General features: G+C 49.3%; 1 protein-coding gene and 1 pseudogene across 1 annotated transcript in view; one reads left to right on the plus strand and one right to left on the minus strand.

Moving 5' to 3' along the window:
* The window catches only part of KCNN3 (potassium calcium-activated channel subfamily N member 3), a 170,620-nt gene that overhangs the window by 117,171 nt on the left and 31,506 nt on the right, over positions 1-21,943 (minus strand). The window contains exon 2 of the mRNA XM_060088035.1: positions 2,427-2,522. Coding sequence (XP_059944018.1) covers positions 2,427-2,522 — 96 coding nt within the window. The remainder of the gene's footprint in view (positions 1-2,426; positions 2,523-21,943) is intronic.
* Positions 8,037-18,375, plus strand: LOC132483700 (bolA-like protein 3; annotated as a pseudogene).

Here is a 21,943-nt window from a genome sequence, read left to right on the forward strand (position 1 = left end):
GCAGGGCTAGGCCAGAGCAGGGAGGAAGTCCAACCACCCGCCAGTACCAGGCAGTTGTGACAGTGACCATCTGGTGGGCACAGCTTGTACATGGACGAGGTCCAGCTGGAAGCAGTGGGACAGAGGTCAGAGGAAAGAGACCAGTTTCCATTTCACGAAGGCCCACTCTGCACTGTCAACTGTTACCCGCCCTGCTTATGAGTTCAGCAAGGTGGGTGATATGACTTCCATACTTCAGATGCGGAAACCGACGAGGCCCAGAGAAGTTGTTATTGGCTCAAGGTCATTCAGGCTGAAGCGTCTGAGCCAGGATTTAATGCCACTGACTTCACTTTGTTTCTCCAAACTGTGAGTGTCAGGCCAAGACAAGTGACTGAAAAGCATCCTCTGCTGCCCATAATTAGGGTGAAGCAGAGACTGGCTATGAGCTGAGGATGGACAAAGTGTGCCCAGCGAGGTGCTAGCCTATCAGCATCATGGCCCTGCCACCAGGCCAGAACTGAGGTCACAACTGCAGCTGGGTGGGATCAGGTCTGAGAGCCAAGGCTGCAAGCCCTGGGGGGAGGTGGGGCAGGACCCCAAGAGAATCAGAGGGAGGGATGCCTGGCTCTTCCCATCCCAATGCCTGGAGTAGAAAGCAGCAGCAGTCAGGCTGAGTGGAACCATCGTGCGGGCGTGAGGCTGAGATCAGCTCCTCTCCCCTCCCTCAAGCCTGGATCACAGATGAATTCATGACTCTGCCTTTTTCTCTGGCCTCTGCAACCCCTCTGCACAGGTCAAGGTGATACATAGTAGTATAGATGCCCTCTAGATGAGGGTTCAGGGGCTCAGAGAAGTTGAGGAGATACATGGGTCTCACAGCTGGTTTGGGGTGGGGTGAACCCAGCCTGGACCCCCGACTGTGACTCATGGTCCTGTCTCTGATCCTGGCCCGTTCCTCCTGCCTGTACTCATGGCTCCTTTCTGGGGTTGACTGGACCACGGTCTGGGTTAAAGCCCACCTGCGTTGTCCAGGTCAGACCCCATGAAGGAAGCTGCTTGGTGGCATCTGGGACTCTCAGCCTTCAGAGCACAAACTCAGTCCCCGAACCTGTGATCCCCCCAGAGATTAAAGAGTCCCCACCTTCTAGATTGTTGATGACTCTGGTCATCAACAGAGTGGAGGTAAGGGGGCCTGGAGCCAGGGCTCCCACGCCCAGGCCATCCGCAGAGGTCCCTGACACCCAGTGACAAAGCAGAGCCCCTCCAGAAGCAGGAGGCACCGACCTGTCTCTGCCTGTGCAGCCGCTCAGCCCAGAAATGTTGAGTGACAAAAGCGATGAGATTTGAAGTGTTTTACAGTTTACAGAGCTCTCTCATACACTCCCCATTCATCCTCACAACGACCCATAAATGGCAGAATAAAACCCCCCATGTTCCAGTCGAGGAAAAGTTCACATGTTCCAGTCCAGAAAGGTCTCAGGGCTGGCCAAAGACACGCTGTAAGAAGAGGTCATGGGTGAGACTCGGCCCCAGCTTTTCTGACTCTGAGTTCTGGTCTTTGTCAATTTCTTGCCTGCTGCCCAGATGTGGATCTATCTGTGCTCCTCCAGCCAAATGACGGGAGTTATATTTAGATGCGTATGCATGTGAGAAAAAACATCTGGATACTTTAGAACTACCCAGGGCCCCAGCAGAGCAGGTCAGCCCGAAGGGCCCATTGAGAGGGAGACCCATTGTCATGAGAAGATGCTACAGATCTGCTCACTCCTGCTTGCCCTTCCCAGCCCAGGTCGAACCATCCTCCTTACATCGGCCAAACTGGAGTGCACCCCAGAGGTTAAGCCAATATCTCTCTGGGTGCCAAGTAACTCCTGGGAAGCAAGAAACAGAGGCCCCCTCAACTACAGCAGATTCTATTCTATCTAGAAAATGTCTCCTCCCTGGCAGAGTCCAGTGGGAGTAAAGTCTACACCAGTCAGAAATACAGATTCCCGGTGGTATCTGGTGCAGTGTGTGTGTGTGTGTGTGTGTGTGTGTGTGTGTGTATGCAGGGGCACAGGAGGCAGGTCTGTTTCACTTGGGGGACTCAGCGGCTCAAGTTCAGAAAGGATCCAGCAAGAGACAGAAAGGACAAAGCAAGTCTCACAGTAGAATGGTGCAAAATGAAAATTCTAAGCAGGACTGCCCCCCAAATCATGAAGTCGTGTTTGCCTCTGGGATCCCCACTTGAAGATAACGTCACAGTTGTTCTAAAGCCACAGGGCAGCCTCCCAATTCCCTCTCCCACGAGGGTCCAAACCAAAAGAGAAGATCCACAATCTCAGATACCTTTTGGTGAAATCACCCAAGTAGCTACTGAAAGGGTGGGTTTGGGAAGGGGGACGGGCTCAGCCTGGAGCAAAGGAATAGCCCCTGCATGAAGGGGTGTGGGCGAGGGCACCTACCTGGACTTCACGTGTGTGATAGGCGATGATCAAACCCAAAAGGATGATGGTAGACAGACTGATAAGGCATTTCAGGGCCAACGAAAACATGGAATCCTGCAGGAGAAAGGGAAAGAGAGGATTAGGGAAATCAGGGATGGAGCATCTCATTTTACTCTGAGGCTGTGTTAAGGGGTGGGCATGAGGGGCAGTGAAGGCAAAGAAAAGACTGTCACCCGCGCCTCCTGAGAGCGGGATACAGCACAAAGGTAGCCTGAGCCCCGAAAGTACCTTGGGCTGGGCCCTGGGCCGGCTCTGTCTCAGCAGCTGCCCTCTGAGTCTCTGTTTTCTAGGGTTAAATCATATTTGCGTTCCTGCGATGAACCTGCTTGGGCGTGATATATTCTGTTATACATGCCTAGATTCAGTTTGCTGATGTGTTTTTTAGAATATTTGCCTCCATGCTCAGAAGTCATATGAACATAATTCTTTTCTATGCTGCTGTTATATGCTGTGCCAGCTTGAGCCTCTCTTTTCTCTTAACAAACCTGAACCAGAGGATTCTGAGGTCCCTTCCATCTCTGACAATGCAGAGTTCTTTCAGGAATGAATGAGAATGTCCTGGCAGCAGCTCTCATCTCCCGTTTTAGGGCCAAGGGCAGGGAGGGAAGCGAGGGTGGCAGAGGAGCTACTGGAAAGAGAAGGGGGCCGAGCACAGGAGCAGATAGGGGTCCTGGGCAGGAGAAAGGCCCTGAGGGTCCCTCCAGCTGAGGCTGGGGGAGGCAGGGTGGGCCATTTGCCTTCACTGCAGTCCTCCAGCCCCAGGGCAGTTTAGGGGACCCATGTCACATGGGTAGCACCAAGAGCTCTGGGACCAGCCCACAGAATCCAAACCCTGACGTAGCTGCTTACTAGTCCCGTAACCTCAGGCTGCTCACTCCATCTCTCTGTGCTCAATTGCCTCAGGCATCAGATGGGGATAACATCAGTACCTACCTCTCAGGGCTGCTGTGAAGGATAAAGGCATTTGTCTATGTAAAATGCCTAGCCCAGTGCCAGGCCCTGTGAGGGCTGGCTACTATCATCCACCTCACCTCCTCCACAGGGCTGGTGCCTCCTGGGCATTTGGAAGCCAGGGAGTAGAGGCAGCTCCCAGTCCCAAAGGAAGGCAGGAACACAGCCCTGAGCAAAGGTAGCAGAAAGCCAGGCAGTACTTCCAAGCACTGTGTTGTGGCCTCACACATCCTGAGAGAGGCACGCCACATGAGAAACAGCCCCCATGCTCCAGAATCATAACATGTCTGATGTCTGTGAAGCACCTTACAGTTTACAAGGTGGTTTCACATCTTGTTCTCATCCATCCTTGAGACAGTCCTTGGCCTCTGGCCCAGCTTTATAGATATTACAGGCAGAGGCTCAGAGAGGTGAGTGGCTCATGCCAGAGTTCAAAGCCAAGACCTCTGACTCTCAGCCTAACTCCCAGCCCAGAGCACTGCCCGTAAGCCCTCAGGCCTACTCTCAATGGGAAACAGTAAAAATGTGAGAAGTGCCCATTTACACAGACCCAAATGACTACTTAAGACAATAATGGAAGGTGTTTCGAAGGTAGGATATGATTAATTACCACGTGAAACCTACAATAGAGCTAGGGAGGGAGACATCACTGTCCAAGAAAGCAAGCTTTCAGAGACAGAGGGAGAGGTGGCTGAGATCTCCAGCGTTAGGGGGTGCGTCCAATATGGCAGCCACTTAGAGTCAGTGGAGGGCTTGGACTTAAACCCAGGACTCCCAGATGCCCAAGTCCCTGTTCTCAACCACCCTCTGCAGGCTGAGATGGAAAGGAAGCAGCTCTCCCTGGTGTCTGCCAATCTACCATTCATTTATTTGATATAGTTTTGGGGCCCACTCTGTGCCAGACACAAGCTAGTGCTGGGGACCCAAGGGAGAACTAATGAAGGAGCTCATTCATTCTTTCTTTCTTTCATGACGATTTCAACAACTTCCCATTTCTTGAGCACCTGCTAGATGTCCAACAGTGTGCTAGATACTGCAGGATATTTATAGAGGGTCCCTGCCCACCAGAAGTTTCCAATCTGGCTTATACACAAACCCCAGCTTTCTACACTGTACAGGATCATCCAGCTGTGGGGAAAATTCTCCATTCTGCCCTGCCCAGAGACGACGGTCTAAGCATAATCCACTTTTCATTTAGCCTCTTGCATGTTCTACACTTAATGAAAAGCAGCCTGCAATCATTTACTCAGTGCACATGCACAGAGGTGCCTTGGGGGGTATTCTGCTGCTCCAGTTAAGGGCCCAAAGGAAAACAGAACACAGTTCCAGCCCTCAGGTAGGTTCCACTCTTTGAAAGCACTATTGGATGCCTGAAACATCACCCAAACCACAAGACTACTGGGGCTGAAGAGAGCAGGTGGTGAATTCAGGGACACTCAAACTTTTAGGAAAAGACTACCTCCCTACAGGAATCAACTGGGGACAGATCATGATGTTTTCGAGCCAGAAATGACCATAACTTTCTTCTCAAAGGGGTCTGACATCTGGGGAGCATCATGCCTCCCCAGGGAAGGGTTTGGGATCAGCTGCACATTTCAAACTCTAATTTATTTCTTTTGGCAGAAAGTAACTGAAATCGGAATCCAAGTCTATTTCCATCATTTTTAGAGGAAGAGGTGAAGGGAAAGGGGCCAGATGCTGTCTCCTCTCCTTTGAGCTTCTTCTTTTGTTCTAAAACTCAAAGCCTTTACATAAGAGGCAACTCCACCTGCTTCTTGGTTTTGGCCAGTGAAAACCTCATCGGCCAGCCCCAGCCCCATGGGGAGACGAGTGTGCACTGGATCAGTGGGAATGCTCACTACTTCACAGATTTCCTTGCATTCTCTATCAACCACATGTCAATAAAAAATAAACCATCAACCATTTTTAATAGCAGGAAAATACGTCAAAGAAATCTGGCTGGATTAGAAATGTTTTCTATTTGTTAAAATGTTGAATTATCATCTTTTCTTTGCTGTCTGAACTCCAGTGAAGCTTGAAATTGATATGCTTCTTTGGGTGATGGCAGCAACTCAGGGCTGGCTAATTAGCTGCCGTACACCACATGTGTGTATGTACACACACCTGCTCAGCCCCCACTCACTGCTATCCAAGGGCCAAAGGGACTCATAGGGCTGGAAGGGAGTCCTGTGGTCAACTGGTCAACACTTCTCCCCTGCAACTCAGAATTTTTCAATAGAGTAATATCTTTAATACACAGGAATGCTTAAGAATTATATCCCAACAGATGAGAGATGTTTTTTTAAAGCCATTTATTCCTAACTGCCCCAAAATATTAGAGTGGGTAAGTAAATTGGAGAATAGCCAGTGATGGAACACTATGTTGCCACTTAAAGCCACTTCTGCAGAGAATATTTGAAGATATCAGGAAAGGTTCATGATATAATATCAAGTCAAAAACCCAGACCCCGGGCTTCCCTGGTGGCACAGTGGTTGAGAGTCCGCCTGCCGATGCGGGGGACACAGGTTCATGCCCCGGTTTGGGAAGATCCCACATGCCGCGGAGTGGCTGGGCCCGTGAGCCACGGCCGCTGAGCCTGAGTGTCCAGAGCCTGTGCTCCGCAACGGGAGAGGCCACAACAGTGAGAGGCCCGCATACCACACACACACAAAAAAACCCAGACCCCAAAACTGTAAATATGGTATATTCCCAATTATTTTTTACTTTTTTACTTTTTTAATGTAAAAAAAGACTGCAAATATATAGTGTCATTCTATAAAGTGTCAGGGTACTCAATTGTATTACCTCTGATGATCTGAGTACAATAGGTGCTTAATAAGTGCTTCTTGAAACTACTTAATAATAGTACTTTTATTTTTACCTAACATTTATTAAGTACTGACTACATACCAGGTCCTAGACTATGCCTTCTATACAGATTACTTCGCATTCTCACCCTACAGATGAAGTCATAATGTCTCCATTTTACTGATTAAAAAACAAAACAAAACTGAGGGTCATAGAGACAAAGTGACTTTTCCAAGGTCATACAGCTAGCCCAGACTTTAGCTATATATCAGATTTTTCTATATACCACGCTTCCCCCCTGCCTTCAAAATGAACTAGGCTCCCATGTGAGATAGTGAGTTCCTGTCATCTTAGGAGAGGTTGGCTACAGCCATCAAGGGTGCTGTAGACGGGATTCCTAGCAGGGAAGGAGGGTGAACCACATTCCTGCAAGATGCCCCTATCCACGTGGTCCTGTTCTGCTCCAAGCCATGAGCCAGCCCTTCACAGATCTGTGACTTGTTGATGACAACAATCTGTTATAAAGCACTACTGTAGGGGCCTACCATGCAAGGTGGACATCGGCAACCCACTTTTACAGAGGAGGAAACTGAGGCTCCAAGAAGTTACCTAATTTGTCCAAGGACATGGCCAACAAATGGCCAAGTCAGGATTGAAGAAGCCAGGATTTACTCCAGATCATCTACTTCCAGGTTCTGTGCCCTGCCTGTGCACCAACACCCCACCTGCCCGGCTGGTCAGGCCTTTCCAGCCTCCAGTTCCTTCAATGAGGCTTCTCAGAACTGCTCTAGCCCTTCCTCCCCCGAGGCTGTGCAGACTGTGATGGAGTGTGTTCCCAGCTTCTGAGCCAGCCATACAAATTGCTCTCCCGGTCGCCTTGTAGCTTCCAAAGACAAGCCAGAATTGTAATGATTACGGTAGATTTTCCAGAGACTTTGAAGCTAAATGTATTATATTGTTTGGAACGTTTGAAAATAACAGAAAACCATGCAGGCAGAGTCCTAGAGGGGCACTGAACAGAAGTTAAATATCAGGTAAAGATGTGCAGGTGCCTTCCCCAAAGTATGTGTGTGCGTGTGTGTGCGTGTGTGTATGTGTGTGTGTGTGTGTGTGTACATATGTGATCCATTCATGATCTTTGTCACTGGCTGGAACCCCTAAAGGGGAAGAGGTAATATCATCTAAAGTCTGTATCTACTGAATTAAGATTTACGTTTTGTGCATTCGACTTGGGAAATAATTGATTTAGAAATCTTTTCAGTTTAATAAGGTCAACTTTTCCTCCAATTTCATGGAGAGGCTCCCAAATTGATTGACATTCAGCATCAGCTTAATACTGTGGCTCTGTAATGGTTGTCCTAATTAGACACTTGCTAATTAATGCTATGCAAATTAAAACCAGCCCCTTATCCACTAGCCAGGAAGACTGCATTCATGATTGCTGTTCTCTGAGGAGACAGAGCTTCTTTCCTCAACCTGGTGCTTTCATACCAGTGCCAAGCCCCTGCCTTCCTCCTTCCTCTGCTCTCATCCTGCCTCTTTCTCATAATCTCTCATTCTTGTCCACTCTCCACACCTTTCACCCTCATGTTCATCTCTTAGCTCAGGCTCATGGTCCCAGGTTGAGCTGCCTGATTTAAGTACATCCCTGGCTCTTCCTGGCATTCTCAGAGTGACTACCCAGCCTGGCTCCTACCAGAAGTCAGCTACCTATTTTGGTCACTCATGGTCCAGAATGGAATCACTCAGACCCTCTGCGTCCTTGGATGTCCAATTTGCAAACAGGGGAAACAGGCAAAGCTGTCACGATGGGGTAGGAGGGTGAACCCTGGGGGTTCGTGCCCTGGTTTGGGAAGATCCCACATGCCGCGGGGCGGCTGGGCCCGTGAGCCATGGCCGCTGAGCCTGCGCGTCCGGAGCCTGTGCTCCGCAACAGGAGAGGCCACAACAGTGAGAGGCCTGCATACCGCAAAAACCAAAACAGAACAAAACAAAACAAATTTGTTTGTCCACTTCTACATCCTGGCGCCTCAGACATTGTCCGGCACATAGCAGGTCAATAAGTATCAGCTGAATGCTGAATATCTGAATGAAAGGAACAAAATTTTGAGATGTGTCAAGGAGGTAGACACTTCCTTCCTGAACTCCCAAATACAACTAAAGGAACATGATAAAAACAACAGCCTACATCTACTGTGCGCTTACCATTGCCAGGCGCTGTTGTAATTGCTTTAGATCCTCGGAACAACCCCATGCGAGGCCCGGGGAGGTTCCGTCACTTGCCCACCATCCCCAAGCAAGGACAGAGTAGAGGTCAGGTTCCAACCCAGGCAGAAGTTAGACCCAAAGGTCTGTGCTCTCTCCACCCAGAGAGTCTCATGACACACAGGCTGCCTGTCATCAGAACATCGCCTTCCATGCCCAGTTTTCCTGGGCAGGACTAATCTCCCCATCTCACCCCACTCTCTGATGAGGCCCCGGTCATGTCACCATTAAACCCCGGTCACTTAGTAGCATGACAGACAGTCACCAGCCTGACATCAGGGCTGGGGGTCTGCATCGTTGTTGCGAGTGCAGCCCAGACCAGGCCTGGTATGGGGCGGGCAGGCAGGAAATGCTTGTGGAGTGAAGGATGCCAATGGTCTCAAAATGAAACTCAAAAAGTCAACATCATAAAGTCAAGTTTCATTTCTCTGTGGCCCTCCACTTTGTCACTCCCAGAAGGAGATGGAACCTGATGGCTGAGGGACAACATGCAGTTAACACAAGGGCATTCGGGTCTGAGTAGAGGGTGGCCTGGTAATGGTTAGTGAAACCAGCACAACGACCCCAATTAAGAAGAAATCATCCGCCCCAGGCCTCGGCTCTCCTGCTGTGCGATGCCCCAAGGAGGAAAAAATGGTCATTTGGGAGACCACGCTACCAAAATATCAAGTCAGATGGGTCACCCCTAAGGCCACAAACATAATTCCAATTAAGGAGATGATTTCCTTTACAAGGTCTGAGCAGAGGGGAAATGGCATATCATGAATTCTCTACTGCACACTTGCTTATCATTTATTTTCCTGCCCCACTTACAACATCGGCAAAGATTCCATGCAATTCAGTCAAAATGTTTTATTATATACTTGCCATGTGCCAGGCACTGTGCTAAGTGTAGGAGGTAGGAATACACATGATGAGGTCTTTCTGAAGGCAGTTTGGGGCTTGCTGCTCCTAAAGTAGCCAAGAGCTGGCCTACTAGGACTCTTCCAACATGAAATAAGCACTTAACAAATGTTTGTTGGGTGAATGAATGTGGAAGGGTCAAAGTTTTGAGCTCTATACCAAGGCAGAATGAAACCAGAGGGGGGTTGAGTCTCCTCACCCCATCAGGGAGTATGCAGGTGGGAAGGATGCCCACCAGGCACCAACAGCCCAGGCCATTCTAGAACTGAGGGACCTTGACCCCCACCCCAGAATAATTGAATCAAATCTCTGCAGGTGAGGCCTGGACACTGGCATTTAAAAAACTATTTCAGCGATTCAAATGTGCAGGCCAGGGATGAGAACTGCTGCTCTAGGGGCACAAGAAAGAAGTGCAGAAGGCTGGGGCTGACATCATAGCCTTGAGGAGACTCTGTTGAACAGTTAGTCATATGCATAAGCAGTGGAGCTCCTTAGAGTTAAAAGGAAATGTAGGGCTTCCCTGGTGGCACAGTGGTTGAGAGTCCGCCTGCCGATGCAGAGGACACGGGTTCGTGCCCCGGTCCGGGAAGATCCCACACAGCCTCGCAGAGAGGCTAGGCCCGTGAGTCATGGCCGCTGAGCCTGCATGTCCGGAGCCTGTGCTCCGCAACGGGAGAGGCCCCAACAGTGAGAGGCCCGCGTACCGCAAAAAAAAAAAAAAAAAAAAGGAAATGTAAAAGCCATCTAGTTAAATGGCTCATGACTCTCCTCTGTAAGATTCCTGGCATATAGTCATTCAGTCTCTGCTTGATTACCTCCAGGGACAGGGAACTCACTTCCTATCAAGGCAGCCTATCTCTATGTTGGAAAGGCTCTGACTTTTTCACAGATCTGGCTTCAGCTTTCTCAGGTGCTTAGCCCCCAATAAAGCTAAACAAACAAGTGCCTCTGTGAAGCCTCATTCTGATTTTGGCATCATATGTGCCTATGCAAAAGTCCTCAATAAGTGAGCCCCTCCCCAAGACAAATACCAATAAAAATATAGACACCAGGCCTGGAGGCACCCCTGGAGGTCAGCTCATCCCCACCCTTCATTCTACATGAGGACACTGAGGCCCAGTGGGGCTGGCTCGGCCCCTATCAAACACCAGCCTGTGTTGAAGCAAAGCTTAGAACCTGGGTATTGGGTCCCCCAGGCTTATGCTCACGGGGTAGGCATCCCTGCCCACCCTGTCTCCCCTGTTTCTGAAGATATAACAACTCTAAATTTATCTGTTCTCCAAAAGCCTAGATCCTTATACTGGAAGTCACCTCCAAACCTCTCACGTAGCCACTTTATTTCCTTCTCCAATAAACAATCTGCTCCTGATTACCTTTCATCCTCCTCTGCTTGTGGAATGTGAGCACTCTTGGCCAGTCAGCAATTAACATCACTCTTGTGGTGTCAAAAAGCCCATACAGCCTTCTCCAGCTTTGATGAATGCACACCTGTCACTATGCATCTCATTCTGAAGGTCCCAGTCCCTGCCATCATCTTGGGAGAAGCACATACGAAAGGTCTCTTGTCCTAGTCAGAACATGCATCCTGGCAACTTGGGGGGTCCTCAATTACAGAGAATCACTTAATCTTTCTTCACCCACGAGGTGTGGCAGAGCCCTGCCAGAAGGCTGCTCAGTTTGCCATCACCATGATGGGTTCTCCTTGCAAATATCTACTGCTACCCTCACCAAGACCATGGCCCCCATATTTCCTCCAACTTGCAGGAGCCCCCCTTTTTTAATGTTCTAGAATGTTGGGGACAAATAACTGTGCTTTCTGGATGGCTTGCTTTGAAGTTGTTTTCTTTTCTCTTATTAAAACCTATCTGGGAGCCTCCCTGGTGGCGCAAGTGTTGAGAGTCCGCCTGCCGATGCAGGGGATACGGGTTCGTGCCCCGGTCTGGGAGGATCCCATATGCCGCGGGGCGGCTGGGCCCGTGAGCCATGGCCGCTGAGCCTGCGCGTCCGGAGCCTGCGCGTCCGGAGCCTGTGCTCCGCAACGGGGGAGGCCACAACAGTGAGAGGCCCGCATACCACAAAAACAAAACAAACAAAAAAAAACCTATCTGGGCCCCAAACCAATAAAACAGCAGGAAATCACTCTGCTCTGCAGAAGGCTGTGTGTGCACACTGGGTTCCCAGCTAGAACCGAACCAGCCCAGACAGGGCTTGACCCAGGACTGGGCTTCTCTCTCCCCATCCTGCCCCAGGACATACACCAGACTCTTGGATTCTCTGCAGGAGCTGTGGTCAACCAATTGCAATGAACTCGGTAAATGCATCTTCAGATGGATAGAATCTGAAATAAGAATTCTCACCACCTGACAGCCACAGAGAAGCATGTGTTGGTTTTAAAGACACAAAGCAAGGCCTACAGACTACCCCCACCCTTCATCTCTCAGCCCCATCACCCCCCCTCCCCCAGTTCTCTTCCCTCTTTTCACCCTCCAGCCCCTGCCTCTCTCCGCACCAGAGGCTGCTGCGGTGGCAGAAGCAACACCATGATCCCACCTACACCTTCCAACCTCATCAGAGGTTTGCACAGCCCACTTCTCTGCCCACTCCCAGCCTGGTGCCCAGAGGCAAGACCACTTCCATCCCCACGCAGGGTACAATCAACCCCTGAGCCTGGCAATGTTTGGGCCAAATGAAAATTTTAAGACGCCCAGAAATCACATATGGTGAGAGAAACAACCGCCTGGCAGGCTCCACAGACATCTCTGAAGGCTGGAGCTTCCCGGATCAGGAACAGCCCTGTCCTGTGTTTCCCCTGCCACGTTTCCAGGCTTCCCAGAGCAGCAGCCCGAGGACAGCGTCACCCTCCTTCCACTTCCACACCCGCACTCTTGCCAGTAAACGTGAGACAGCAAGTCCTCCAACCCAACGCACAGACTCAGCTGGAAGGGGCCTCCTGGGCCGTCTAGTCCAACTCCCCCCACTTTACAGGCAAGGAAATGGGGGCCCAGAGAGGGGCTCTGTCCTAGCCAAGGCCACACAGCAGTAACAGAAAGGGCTAATCTTGCCCTGAGTCTTCTGAGGCCTGGGCTGGTGTTTTTCCCACGTCCCCACTCTGCCTGCCCATCAGTCGCACACTCCTGAAAGGGGCAGTACCCCTGTCTGATTCCTCTCCCACCCCTCTGCAAGTCCTCAGTTCACGTTTGGGGAATGAACGTTTCTTCTATGGCTCTCAAGGGCAAATCAGGAGAAATAATAGTCACCTAGTCCGGGTTCTCCATCTTCTTTTTGCCTAAAACTCTAAAAGCTTAAACATAAATAAAGGGAAATGGTCTGGAAAAATAACCAGTTGGCATGGAACAATTGGCATTTCAAAGCTGCATCAGAAGTGGAAATACTGTTTTTCAGAAATTCAGCACAGCCATGAGTTGTTAACTCCTAGCCATTTGGCACAAGCTTTTCGATTGTTTGGATGTGATGGACGATGTTGATAGAAGTGGGGGAGACCAAACACGGCTATTAATAGGCTGAACGTGGCACTTTTATCTCTCTTTCTCACTCACTAGCTCTCTGGCACCAAACTGTTGCCAACCCGCCTACCTTTGGCTCTGAGGTGCCATCACCTCCAGCAACAGGGCACCACAGGAGCCGTGTTTCCCGCCCATGTCCGAGCAAGTTCATCCTCGAGCCTAAAAGGCCAGGGCTGCTGGCCAACGTGGGCTGCTCATGTGTGCAGAGCTTCAAGGGAATCACAAGGCCTGAAGCCTCCTTGGGTGCAGTCCCCACCTCGCACAGAGCATGCAGTAGATTATCACAGCTTAGGGGAGTCAGGAAGCTCTCAATTCCCCCAAGTATTTCTCTTATCCACCTCCTCCCTGCAAGAATTTGAGGCAACCCCGATCTCAAGGCTGGAGCACATCCACCCTACTTGGCCCAAGACAGAAGGATCCCCACGGTTCCCTAAAGGATACTGCTTCTGGGAACTCTCTCCAGATTCAAACTCTACAAGGATTTACTGAGTACCTATGACATGTCAGTCTCTGAGCCCACCCATTTTCATATAGGATCTCACTTAATCCTTACAACAAGGAATTATTGTCCCCACTTGACAAATGAGGAAACTGAGGCACACAGTGATCACACAATTAGCTGAGATCACATGCTTAGTAAAGGGAGGAGTCTTCTGATTCCAAGTTCAGGATTGGAGAGGACCCTGGCAAAGGCCCTTTTGGGAAGTGTGCCCTGCACTCTCCGTGGGTATGATCACTTTGCTGCAGCTCTTCTGAAGCCTGAGCTGCTGGGTCTCTCCCTCTGAGCACCACGTGTTTCCCCAGCCCCAGAGCTCCCTGATCCTGGCCAGCTGTCCTCAACCTGCATTGGCTCAGCCACCAGGGAAGCCATGGCAAAGATCAGAGCTGGACTGCTTTGTCTCTAGCACTATTTTTAATATCCATTAAATGAGAGTAAAAATCCTTTCTTCCTTCCGGAGTTATTGTGAAGACCAAATCATAACTGTGGAAATGCTCAACCACCTAGGGATTCCCAGGAGCTCAAAACAGTCTATGCACATGTTGACCATACATATCCAGGTTTGCTCTAGGGAGACCAGCTTCTGTCTGTTGTCTAGCATAATTATTAATGTGAGTAGCAATTATTAATATCATACTCTCAAAAGTGTCCTCATTTAGACAGTGCATATGTAGAGTGAATCACACGATCACTCTACATGTGTAGCATTTGCTGCCTTAGGGTCTGAGAGAACTGGGGGCCCCTCCCTGCCCTCTGGCCTCCATGTCTCCCAGCTCCCACACCCACCTTGTCCAGTGGGAGGGGTGGTGCTCAGTGCTGCAGACCCTTGGCCAGGGTCCCTGCTACCAGGCTCACAGACAGGCATCATTTTGTTAGATCAAAGTAATCATTGGTAGACAGTTTTAACAGGGCAGTGTCACAGTGCCTGGATTAACTGCAATTATAGGTCACTCCTTTAAGGTTTATTCCATCAATTATGGACAATCTCATGCCTAGCTGCCTTAACCCTTTGTGGCTTGAATTACTCAGCACAGAAGAGGCTGTAACCATGGAGAAGGCTGAATATATTTGCTGCTGAATCATTGCCCTGTGATGTCAGTTTAGAGCCTCCCCGCTTAGGAGGCGCTTTCTTGCAGTTTCCTATTTGATCTCTGAGAGATAGGGAGAGCCACTCCCATCTCACAGATGGGAAAACTGAGACTTGGAATATTTAAGCAATTACCCAAGGTCACACAGCTAGGAACACCAATTCTTAGAACACTGTGTTGCCAAAACATTGTTTTCTTTAGCAATCAATGAGTGTGACCTGCACTGGAACCCTTCGGAACGTGACCCTTGGGCTTCAGTAGTCTGACCTGGCCCCAGGGCGAGGCATATGGGACAGCATCTGAGGGCATCCAGATGCAGGTCTGCCAAGGAGTCAGTCCAATGCATCAGATGTTGCATGCTCGCCATGCAGAGTCACCCTGTACCTGGAGCAATTCAAGCGGCCTTACTGTCAGAAAGAAGAAGAAAAGAAACTCCAAGAAGAAAATGTCCACACCAGAAAAATATACAAACATGGAGACCCAGAACCTTCCTTCTTCCACTGTTCAGCAAGGAGAGTAGCCAGAAGGCACCTCTTGCTAGCGAGGGGATGGCAGGACACCCACAGGCCCCAGACACCTAAGGGTGTCTCAGTGTTGAGATGAGAGAAGCCAGGGGAACACTTCCTTCTACTTCCAGAGCCTTTATTTGGGCTCCTGCTCCATATCTACTATGTCCTGCACCGGTCACAGAACGCTAGTTCAAAGATCTCCGAGATCCCACAGTCCAAAGCCCCATTTTAAAGATGGGGGAACTGAGGCACCAAGCAGGAAGTGCCCTGCCTATGACCCAGCTTGCCAGGGCCGAGCTGAGAGGGAGCGGAGGGCCTTCCCCTCTGCTGGGTTCTTGCTGCCCGTGGCTGTGAGCTGCCGCAGGGACCTGGGGGGCCGTCTGCTGTGTCTCTCGTGGGAAAGTTTGCTGCTTCCTTTCTTCCATCTCTCTCTTTCCTCCGCCCTCATCTCACTCTCCTCACCCACATTTCTTCCCTCTTGCATTATTTCTATTTCCCTGTTTTCCAGAAACAGGGTTTAAGACTGTCAGCTAGAGTTTCTAGGTCTGAATGGAACTCACTGTGCTGGAGCCCCCAGGTTCCCACTGGGTAGTCACCCCAGACTCTAGGCTGCTTTGTGGCAGGGTCTGGGTCCTATTTGTCTCTCTCTCCCCATTACTTCACACAGGGCCTGGCACATAGTAGTGGATACTCAATAAGTACTCGAATGAATGAATGAGTGAGTGAATGAATGAAATACCATGCCAAATTCCCAAGGAGAGGAGAATCAAGCAAAATGATTCCATTACAGGTCTCATCATTCAGGTAGTAAATAGCACTTAGAATTGGGGGGGATTAGAATTGGGGTAGGGGAGGGAGGGGAGTCTGAGTCACCTTTAAATTCCTCATTCCACTGACTGAACATATACTTATTTGTTTAGAATCCATTGTTTAAGCCTTTAAATATAACAGGTGTGATCAAAGGCCTAGGAAAACAGAAACTGCAGCCAAGCTCTCCCCCCAGGCTCCTCAGCCTGGAGAAGCTCTAGGATCAGAGAGATAACCCCGCAAAGGCGGTGGAACAAATGATGCTTGTGAGGAAAACCTGTCTTTCCAGCCACAGCCGTTTTCAATTCTGCAGAAGTGGCTTGGGGGTCCCTGAGAGGAAGAGCAAATGCTGGGGCTCCCGGACAACCACTGCAGTTGATGACTTGCTAAGCTTTTAAAACCCGGGTCAAAGCAAAGGAAAAAGACTGTACAGGCCAAAGGCACTGACATCTCTCCACACAGATGTCCCTGGCTTCCGGGCGGTGACTCCAAATCAGCTGCCTCTTGTCACTTGGGGCCAAGTGGACTGGGGGCGTGGGGAAGGGTTAGGCCCAGGGGAATGAATTGCTTCATTGAAGAAACCCAGCTGGGCCCAGGACTGTGAGCTGTGGGGAGCCAGCTGGGCTGGGGCAGGGGTGGGGGGCGAGTGGAGGGTGCAGAGAGAAGGTATTCCTGCAGGGCTGGAAAACGCCAGGCAACTGTGAGCTATGAGGGTCAGAGGTGCACGTTCTTCCTGAAGAACTCACCCCTCTCCCTCCAGCTGCTACCAGCTGCTGAGCAAGGTGGGACAGCCAGGAGACATGGGTCAGGCGGCCAGAGGTAGAGAGACAAGTACAGAAGAAAAGGCGTGGGAGCCAAAAACAGAGGTGGTCATGGGTGTGGAGAGTGTCAGAGCTGGGACAGTTCTTGGAGCCTTCTCTGCTTACAAACCAGGACACTGAAGCCTAGACCTGGCTGAGGTCAATCAGCTGCTAGGTCCAGATCTAGAATCTAGCTCCCTAGACCCCCTACTCCAGTGCTCCTTCCGCCACACCATGTAGACTCCACAGCAGTTAATATAAAACACAAACTGTGCTGAATGGGAGAAAATATTTGCAAACGATATGACCGATAAGGGGTTAATATCCAACATATATAAACAGCTCATGCAACTCAACATCAAAAAACCAAACAACTCGATTAAAAAATAGGCAGAAGGGGCTTCCCTGGTGGCGCAGTGGTTGAGAGTCTGCCTGCCGATGCAGGGGACACGGGTTCATGCCCCGGTCCGGGAAGATCCCACATGCCGCGGAGTGGCTGGGCCTGTGAGCCATGGCTGCTGAGCCTGCGCATCCGGAGCCTGTGCTGCCGTGGAGCAGCTGGGCCCGTGAGCCGTGGATGCTGAGCCTGCGCATCCGAAGCCTGTGCTCCGCAATGGGAGAGGCCACAACAGTGAGAGGCCCGCATACCGAGGAAAGAAAAAAAAAATGGGCAGAAGGCATCGACAGACAAATGGATAAAGAAGATGTGGTACATATATACAATGGACTATTACTCAGCCATAAAAAGGAACGAAATCGGGTCATTTGTAGAGATGTGGATGGACCCAGAGACTGTCATACAGGGCGAAGTAAGTCAGAAAGAGAAAAACAAATATCGTATATTAACACATATATTTGGAATCTAGAAAAATAGTACAGATGAACCCATTTGCAAGGCAGAAATAGAGACACAGATGTAAAGAACAAACATATGGACACCAAGGGGAGAAAGTGGGGTATGGGGTGGTGGTGGTGGGATGAATTGGGAGATTGGGATTGACATATATACACTAATATGTATAAAATAGATAACTAATAAGAACCTGCTGTATAAAAAATTAATTAATTATGTTTTTTTTAAAAAGGGCAGAAGGACGGCAGGCCACATTGGCCGGTCATAGCAGCGTGGAGCCAGGCCGCGGCAGCGACTCTGCTCAGCGGAACCCACCGCCTTCCTCTTCTCCACTGAGCTCAGTGCATGTTTGCCTCGCAGACTGAGGGGGAGCTCAAAGTGACCCAAATTCTCAAAGAAAAGTTTCCTCGAGCTACAGCTATCAAAGTCACTGACATTTCAGGAGGCTGTGGGGCAATGTATGAAATTCAAATTGAATTGGAAGAACTTAAGGAGAAGAGAATGGTCCAACAGCACCAGATGGTAAATCAGGCATTAAAAGAAGAAATCAAAGGTATGCACGGGGCTTCCCTGGTGGCACAGTGGTTGAGAATCCACCTGCCAATGCAGGGGACACAGGTTCGAGCCCTGGTCTGGGAAGATCCCACATGCCGCAGAGTAACTAAGCCCAGGCACCACAACTACTGAGCCTGCGCTCTACAGCCTGTGCTCCACAACGAGAGAAGCCAACACAATGAGAAGCCCATGCACCTCAATGAAGAGTAGCCCCCACTCACCACAACTAGAGAAAGACCACGCGCAGCAACGAAGACCCAACACAGCCAAAAATAAATAAATTAATTAAAAAAAAAAAAGGTATGCATAGATTGCAGATATTTACCTCTGTCCCCAGACACTGACCATGCCCTGGCTGTGTAGATGTTGCTGCTAAAACCTTGGATGAATCTTACTGCCACCATTCTTTCCTAGGCATGTGACAAAAAATTTATCTATTTTATTCATAGACATTTCCATATTGTAATTATAGAAGAATACGGTATCTATTTAGATGTTAATTAAAGGCAACAGACAACTAAAAAAAAAAAAATGGGCAGAAGAACTGAATAGACATTTTTCCAGAGAGGAAATGCAGATGGCCAACAGGTACATGAAAAGATGCCCAACATCCCTAATAATCAGAGAAATGCAAATCAAAACCACAATGAGATATCACCTCACACTTGTGAGGATGGCCATCATCAAAAAGTCTACAAATAACAAATGTCGGCAAGGATATGGAGAAAAGGGAACCGTTGTACACTGTTGGTGGGAATGTAAATTGGTGCAGCCACTGTGAAAAACAGTATGAAGGTTTCTTAGAAAACTAAAAACGGAACTACCATATGACCCAGCAGTTCCACTCCTGGGTGTATATCTGAAAAAAACAAAAACACTAATTCGAAAAGATACGTGCACCCAATGTTCACTGCAGCATTATTTACAATTGCCAAGATATGGAAGCAACTATCTATCTATCTATATCTATACACACACACACACACACACACACACACACACACACAAAGGAATACTACTCAGCCATAAAAAAGAATGAAATTTTGCCATTTGCAGCAACATGGATGGACTTGGAGAGTATTATGCTAAGTGAAATAAGCCAGACAGAGAAAGACAAATACTGTATGATATCACTTATACATGGAATCTAAAAAATACAACAAACTAGTGAATATAACAAAAAGGAAGCAGACTCACAGATGTAGAGAACAAACTAGTGGTTACCAGGGGAGACAGGGAAGGGGGAGGGGCAATATAGGTGTAGGGGATTAGCAGAGGTAGTAGAGGTACAAACTACTATGTATAAAATAAGTTACAAGGATATATTGTACAAAATGGGGAATATAGCCAATATTTTACAATAACTATAACTGGAGCATAACCTTTAAAAATTGTGAATCACTATATTGTACACCTGTAACATATCATATTGTACATCAACTATATTTCAATAATAAAAAAGTTTTAATTTAAATTTTTTTAAAAGACCTAAATTTTTAAAAACATACAAACTATGCCACCCTCTGCCTAAATCCCTTCTGTGGCTCCCCACGGCCTCTAGGATAGAGGTGAACCCCTTAAGCAAGGCACCTGCACGATCTGACCCTTGCCTACCTCTCCAGCCCCATCACACCATAGACTCAAGCCACATTTTGTCTTTATTCACACTCCTCCAAAATGCTCTGCACTGTCATGTCTCTGGGCCTTTGCACATGTTTTCTGGGCCAGGAGTGACCTTCCTCTCTTGGCCTATCGCATTCCTAGTCAACCTAGACCCAAATACGCTCTCACTACTCCCACTGCCCCACCCTCCCGAGCCACCTCCTCTTCTGTGCTACCTCTGCTGGACATCAGGCCTCTCTGGGAAACAATCTAAGTGCATTAAGTATCTGTTTACTGGGCTGTGAGCTCTTTGAGTGTGGAAGCAATGTCTTTTTCATCCTCCGGTTTCTCCCTGACCCCCAGCACCTAGCAGAGTGCCCAGTATGTGAGAAAAACTCCATTAATGTTTGCAGAATTAATTATCAAATTAAGGAGTGAGTGAACCCCTGGGCAGCACTGATAGTGCCTTGTTTATGTTCCTCATGAAGCTACTTAACCTCCAGAAGGACCAGCTGCACTCAGAATACTCAACCCCCGATTCTCTCTCTGATCTCCCTTCCTCCCCACGTGGGAGGGCGGCGGGGTCTCGCCACAACCAGGAGTCATGTGAGGTGGTATCTCTGCGGGGAAAAGAGCAACTGAGATCCAGAGGCCCTGAGTAACGCCTCCAGCTTATGTGAACGCAGGTCACTGAACAGTGATGGCAAAGCAGCCAGACTGGTTACTGAGTTCACTTTTCCATGAAACGAGCATGTCAGCGTGTGGCCACTGCCATCAAGGACTCTGCAATTAGCAGTCCCCTGGCAGCAGGGCACAGCTGTGCGACACCACCCCACAGCACGGCTCCAAGTCTCTGGGTACCTGCTCTGTAGGGGGGGCAGATCCCAGAGCCCAAAAGAGCAGCGAGTCTCCAGAAGACCCCTCGGGGGCTCTAAGTCATGTGACGTGATAGGCCATTAGCCTTCCAAATTCTATTTTCCCTACACAGAGTATGAACAGCATATTATACCTGGTTTACATCCCCTGAGCACCACCAACTGGTAGGGAAGGAAGGTGCCCAACCTGGAGAGACGACAGCGGGGACCTGACCTAGGGGCGGGGGTGAGGAGATCCACAAAGGGGACAAACCACGCACAAAGGGCTGGCCTCGAACCACTGGGAGGGTTGGCTGGGCTTGGACCCCAGCCTGGTTCTCACTTGGCAAGGCCAAGGACTCCCTGCCACATGCATGGGGCAGACCCGGCTGGCAGAGAATCTGAGCCTTTCCAAAGCAGCCCCCGGCCAGCCCCAAGGGCATTTCTGGGGGGTTCTGGCCACCGGTGGAAACATTTTGAATATTGGAGCGCAGAGGCAAACACAGACAGGAAAAGGTGCCAGGAGCCACATACCAGAGCTGCCTTTAAGAGCTGCAAACATCTCAGAGGACACCCGGGCGGGCAGGCGGGAGAGAGGCAGGCGGGCAGGGGCCGCCACAAGGCTGAGGAGGGGTACACGGGGAGCCAGGGATTTCTAAGACTCAACCTGAGAACCTGGCAGGAAAGGCACTGGAAACTGTACTTCTCCTTTTGGTCTGTCTATTTGTCTCTTATAATTTATCTAGTACTTCCTGAAAGGTCACTGGGTGGCGATTTCAATACTGTAAAATTTGTAGAGATGCTCTCAAAGAAATGTACAAATTTCACAGGTTTATCCTGGCTTAAAGGGAATCTATTTTATTAAAAGTGTCTATTCTGAGTGCACCTTAGGCACTCAGATGGATAGGATTTGGTGACCGACTGGTTAGTGATCCAAAAGGCCTTGTGCTATTAAAAGATTCACTGTGTTTTTTTGCGGGTGGTAAAAAGAAATAGAAATCAAAGGCATTTGCCAAGGTATGGTTTGTGGATGGAGAAGAGAGTGGTGTGTGAGATCACAAAATGCTCTGTTGCCTTCCAGCTCCCCGAAGCAGGAAGCTGGGTAAGAAATGCAGATTAAAAGCAGAAGGATGCAAGTCCTGCGAAGGCTCTCCACCTCCTGAAATCTCACAGGACCCCTCTCACTTCCCTCTCTCAGCTCCTCATTAGCTAAATTCAATCTTTGTCATTCAAAGGAAGATAAACAGGGAGCAAGGGCCTGAGGGGAGAAAGAGTCCCTATATTGGAATAAAACATCTTCTACAAGCAAACACCTTCTTCCCCAGCCCCAGTCAGAATTCTCTATTTCTCTCCAAATAGCACAGCCATTTCCTTCCTGTCAGCCCATTGATGCACAACTTCCTGTCAGAACAGCTGAGGAATCTAGGGAAATGTGTCTTCCTTCAAGGCCTCCACT

Source organism: Mesoplodon densirostris, chromosome 2, assembly GCF_025265405.1.
Source record: "Mesoplodon densirostris isolate mMesDen1 chromosome 2, mMesDen1 primary haplotype, whole genome shotgun sequence".
In the NCBI taxonomy this organism is placed as follows: Eukaryota; Metazoa; Chordata; class Mammalia; order Artiodactyla; family Ziphiidae; genus Mesoplodon; species Mesoplodon densirostris.